This window comes from Seriola lalandi, unplaced genomic scaffold (assembly GCF_002814215.2).
Source record: "Seriola lalandi dorsalis isolate HSWRI2012SDOR001 ecotype SW California unplaced genomic scaffold, Sedor1 jcf7180002054592, whole genome shotgun sequence".
NCBI classification, from domain to species: domain Eukaryota; kingdom Metazoa; phylum Chordata; class Actinopteri; order Carangiformes; family Carangidae; genus Seriola; species Seriola lalandi.
In genome coordinates this window covers 135,284-140,843 of record NW_019525145.1, presented here as the reverse complement: position 1 = coordinate 140,843, position 5,560 = coordinate 135,284, and the positions used below count along the sequence as shown (strand labels likewise).

Sequence of the window (5,560 nt, the reverse complement as noted above, 5' to 3'; positions counted from 1 at the left end):
GGGGGGGGGGGGTGAGAGTGAGAGCAGTCTTGCCTGAGAAGACTCGATGTTCCTGCACTCAGTCAATAGAGCACTCACCGGTGGCAGCGCCCCCCCGTCACTGTGGGTGTTCGAGTGTCATAGACGACGAGACGGAGACTTTCCTCAGGGAGGTTGTTCAGTTTGTTCCGTCCTGACAGACGAGTGAAGAACAGAACGGCAGCCGCTGTTTCGCCCAAAACTCGGAGGCTGCGCTAAAGATGTTGTGATGCAAGTGATTTCAGTTGATGGGAAAAATTATCTTCAGATTAATTGTTGAGGAAATGGTGAAAAAAGCTTTATTTTAGGGTTTGATTATTTCCTAAGTTTCTAAAATAAAAAGCAGTTGGAAGTTTATTTTCAAGAGTTTTATCATGTGAAGAAATTCTTTATTATTTATTATTTTAATTCTTTAGCTACTGTTCTGAAAACAGTTTTAGACTTTAGTTAGTTGTGTTTTAAAACAGTTTTTGGTTTTTTTTAAAAAAAAGCAGTTTCATCTAAACTGAAGTAAAAAACATATTAATCCTTCATTTTTATAAATATAAAATACATTTTTGTCTGGATTTATTGCTCATTATCCACGACTCGGCAATTCATTAAAATTAATTGATTTGCACACTCTTAATTTTACTTAAAAATACTGTAAAATAAAACTGAAAAATGCTCCTTGCAGTTTGAGAGTCTAAAGTGACAATCCTCAAATTATTATAATTATAATAAAAACATATAAATTATTTTGATTTAATTCATAATTTTTTTGTGTGACCCTAAAAAACCCAAAGATATTCACTTTATACCAGTTTCCTGCAGCTGACCATGATCACATGATGAAATATTCCAAGAGGCTTTTGAAGCTCGATGTGTGAAACGACCATCGTCAAACAAGACTGATTGATTACGTTGATTAATTAGAAATGAACCACAGCAGCAAGTTGCAGCGTCGGGCCCAAAAGAGAAACTTTTAATTTGAAAATGTTTTTACAAGCTGGAAAAAGTAGAAACAAACGAGTCGGTCACGATCAGGTGACGTCAAAGAAAACTAATAAATATATCGACTTATTGTAAATGAATGTCGATTGATAAATGATATTAAATTAGTTTGTTTGAGTTCATTTAGAAAGTTTGTCCTGGAGAAAGCGCTGACTCATTTATCTTGGTTAAATTCTTTGTTTATCAGGAAGGTTCGTTTTTCTCTTAGAAAACAGAATATTGATCATATATCGTTTAAATATCGGCCTCAGAACTCCAGCGTTGATCGAGCTTTATGTTTAAACTGCTCAGAAATGTTTTCGAATTTAAGTTTCTTTCCTTCCGCCGTCACAGAGACTCTGACCTGAAAAGCAGCTGTGACACAGTCTGTTATTTGTCTCTGTCGTTCAGAGGCGTCAGACTCCTGTTGCTGAATATGAGAAAGATCTCGGGGTTTCTCTGATCCTGGATCCATGTCTCACGGTGTTTGTCTACGACGTACAGGAGCAGAGCGTGACGTCCGTATTAACGGCGTCATTGATTTCCCACAGGTCCATAGCTCGTCTGGCGAACATCGACGAGGCCGCGCTGAGGAAAGCGGCGGAGACCACGGAGGTCCTCCTGGACCACGAGAAGGAGTGGAAGCTGGGGAAGTGCATCCTGCGCTTCCCCGAGATCCTGCAGAAGATCCTGGACGACCTGCTGCTGCACACGCTCTGCGACTACCTGTACGAGCTCGCCACCACCTTCACCGAGTTCTACGACAGCTGCTACTGCGTGGAGAAGGACAGGAAGACAGGTAACGCCATGGGGGGAGGGGGTTCTCAGTTCTTGGGGTAGATTTATATTCTCTTCACAAAAACAGATTTTATTCATGGGTTTTTGTAAATAATGTTTTCACGCCTCCATAAAAACAAATGGCTTTGAGGGAAATGGAGGTCAGAGGTGGAGTAGGAGAAGCAGGAGGAGTCAGTCAACAGGAAGTCTCACTCCGAGGGGGTCGTCACTAAAAGCCGTCTGAGCGCCGTTAGCCCTCCACGTTTTTATCCCCGCGGTGCACTGGAGTGCTAGCACTTCAGGCTTAGAGCTGTTTAATTATGCTAATGCTCAGTTAGCGCTGCAGCACTAAACCCAGCTGGAGGCTTTTATTTTATGTCATTTTTTTCAGAAAGGGAACAGTTCAGACTGATGGAGAGTGTTTGCATGAACAGAGACGGACGGCTGCAGAGTCACAGAGAAAACCAATACGCTGCGTTCGCTGTCAGGTTATTATACTGAACATTATGTCGCAAAGGAGAAGGGTGTGTGTGTGAGGCCGACGTGTGCACATAATCATCAACACATCTCTCTGCACTCTGTCTGCTTTACACAAAAACAAAATACTCAAAAACAAAATACATTAATAGATACTCTATTAATGAGATCAGATCTGATCACATTAATAGATACTCTATTAATGAGATCAGATCTGATCACATTAATAGACGTAGCAGCTGGTTTTATAAGATGTGAATTATTAAGACTCGTGACTCAGTGAGCAGCTACTTGAAGCCTGAGGATATCGTGTGATTACGGCCCCTGATTTAGAAAACTAACTGAACAGTTAAATGATTTAAATGTTATGTAAAATTAAAGGTTCCATATTTTACACTTCCTATGTTTTTTATTTTGAAGTGTTGATCCATAAAAAGATATATCTGTGGTTTTAAGAAACAAAAAAACCATCTCAGTATAGTTTTACATCTCCTCTCTCAGGCTTCTCTCTGGAGCTCTAGTAACAACAGGTCTGTGAGCCAATCAGAAGAGAGGAGGCTCTGAGTCTCTCTTCTGATTGGCTGATTATTTTCTGAGTGATCCAATAAAAATATAGCAGATTTCACCAAATCCTGCAAGGTTTGGATGGTGGGTCCAGGTGGGCGGGGCTTGGTGACTGCTTTGTTGTGACATCACAAAGTTCCAGAAGTCCTGACGGCTGGTTTTAAGGCTCAGTTTCTGAATACAGGCTGTGTGCATTTCTCTGTGGACTGAGGCTTTGATACTTTCACAGTATTAATATAGAAGCTAGACCTGATCTATAATCACACTACACATGAACACAGACCTTTACACTGGATGGAGCTTTAAATTAAATAATAATGTCTGAACCATCAATTCACATCTGGTAAATTTATCAGAATGTAATAACACTTTTCAAACAGCTTTTATCTCCTCGCAGCTTCTTTCTCGTCAGCGTCGCCTCAGCATCAGCTGCACTCCGTCGTCCTCTCATAAACTCGGATGCGTCGTCTTGTTTGTGTAAATTACAAACTCATTTTGCCGTCCGTCAGCACCCGTTGACGATCCCGCCCCTTTAACGACTCGTCTGCTTTAATGCACCCCGTGCTGCTCATTACCGACATAATTTCTATTGGATTTCAGCGCCGTGCAGCGATTTGGCCCGGTGGGCGGCGACGGTCGTGGAACGTTGCATGTGGATGCAGATGTGCGGGTCATTGATTTTCATTTGAAGCCAGGGTGCGTCGGCCCGCTGCTGTGTAATGGTGGCATCATTAAACGCGCCCTCTGACCTTTTGTTGTTTGTTGGTGTCGTTCTCTGCTTCACCTCTGAATGTTTTCCTGTTTGCCGTCGCTCCAGTCTCTTCTCGTTTTTCCCCTGTGTCTCTTTTCCTTCATCACCTTCATCTCTTTTGTTTTTCTTTTCTTTGATCGTGTGAAGGACGTGATGTTCACTTGAAAAGACGTAATAATCACATTATTTACGTATCTGTGTGAATCATAACAACCGGTTTTGTCCAGATGAAGTCCGGCGTTAGAGCGTCCACGTCCCCTCGAACTCTAGACGCATCAGTCCACTTCCCTCTGGCTCTGATCCTGATCCGAGGCGTCTTACCTCCATTTACCCAATCACACTCCGTGTTATTACTGCATCTAATTTCTGTCGATATAATTTGATTAATCATAAATGTGTTGAAGTAGAGCCATGTCGGATCCTCCGGACTCCAACTTTATATTTGTTGCTCGTTTGTTGTAAAGTTGTGTTTTTCCTTCTTTCTGTGAATCAGCTGCAACCAACAATTATTTCCACTATCAATACTAATCTGATAGTTGTTTTCTTTTGATAATTGATTGATTGTTTAATCTATAAAATATCAGAAAACGGTGAAAAGATTCCCTGCAGCTCGGGTTAACATATTCTAATTGCTTTGTTTTGTCAAAACAGTCAATAATTTTTTTTCAGGAAATAAAAGAATAAAACAAATTCTCAGACGTAAAATCTTAAACATTTCTTCTCTCTGCGTCCGTGTCCAGGTGAGGTGATAAAGGTGAACATGTGGAGGATGCTGCTCTGCGACGCCACGGCCGCCATCATGGCTAAAGGCTTCGAAATCCTGGGCATCAACCCCGTCCACAGGATGTGATGTCACGGCGATCCCACCCGCCTCCAAGTGAAGATGACGACGATGATTAACGGTTAAGATAAAGATCGTGAGTCTGTCTCTCTCACGCCTCGGCCAAAACTCACTGAACTTTATTTTCCATAAAAGTTATGAAATCCATCGAGTTCAGCTCCTCAGTTATAACATCTCATGTGAAGGATCTTTTTTTATTAAAGAACCTGTATGAACCAAAACATCTGCTGTCGATCATTTTCACCCTGTGGCTCTTTCACGTTAGAGACGGATTTCTTATTGTTTCTGTAATAGAATAAAGTCGGAATTTAATGAGGATAATAATAATATTTCATGAAAAAAAGTTTTAATAGTACAAGGAAATAGTCGTAATATTACAAGAATAAAGTCATAATTTTATCAGAAAGTAAAAGTTTTACAAGAAAAAAGTTGTAATAAACATGCATCATAATATTATGACTTTTTCTCATAAAATTGCAACTTTATTCTGAATTTCAGGGTTTTTTTCCCTCAGTTGGGCCGTAATACTCCGTCGTGATAAAGCACCTCACCTCGACCAGAATAATACGACTTTGTGGATCAGATATCTTTACACACAAACCTACAAATAGCACCAGTGTTACCTGATGATCCAGCGAAGGTCAGATTATTTATTCATTTATTGTAGATTATTTCCTGTAAACTTCAGAAACTGAACAAAGGTAGATCTGAAACGTCTGATTTGATTGATAATTGGACTGTGGTGAGGAGTTGTACGAACCATCTCCCCAAGTTTTGAGGGATTAACATAACCATTATTATCTTGATTAATCCATCAATCATTTGGTTGATTAAATGTCCAAATTCAGTGAAATTCCTCAACAATTAATCGAGTCTTGAAATAGTTATCGACTAATTGTTTGTTTGTCATCTGCTGTTGTCGTGTGATTGGATAGTTTGGAGTCTTATTAACCGTCACCTTCCGCGTATTTAAAGTATGTTGTATAACACTGACTCAGCCAGGTGTCGTAGTGATTTACGAGTTCTCAGGACTTCCTCTAACTTCAGAGCGAAACAACAAAAGAGTCTTAAAGTTAAGACTGATCTATTTTCAGCTGTGTCACTGAGGATATACTTTCTTTTGTTTTGTGAAAACACTGCTCGCTCTCTCTCCCTCCCTC

General features: G+C 40.3%; 1 protein-coding gene across 1 annotated transcript in view; it reads left to right on the top strand.

Moving 5' to 3' along the window:
* The window catches only part of rars1 (arginyl-tRNA synthetase 1), a 22,837-nt gene extending 18,216 nt beyond the window's left edge, over positions 1 to 4,621 (top strand). Inside the window, exons 14-15 of the mRNA XM_023419243.2 lie at positions 1,542 to 1,789; positions 4,300 to 4,621. Of these exons, the coding sequence (XP_023275011.1) occupies positions 1,542 to 1,789; positions 4,300 to 4,409 (358 nt within the window). The 3' untranslated portion in view covers positions 4,410 to 4,621. The remainder of the gene's footprint in view (positions 1 to 1,541; positions 1,790 to 4,299) is intronic.
* Positions 4,622 to 5,560: the final 939 nt, after the last annotated feature.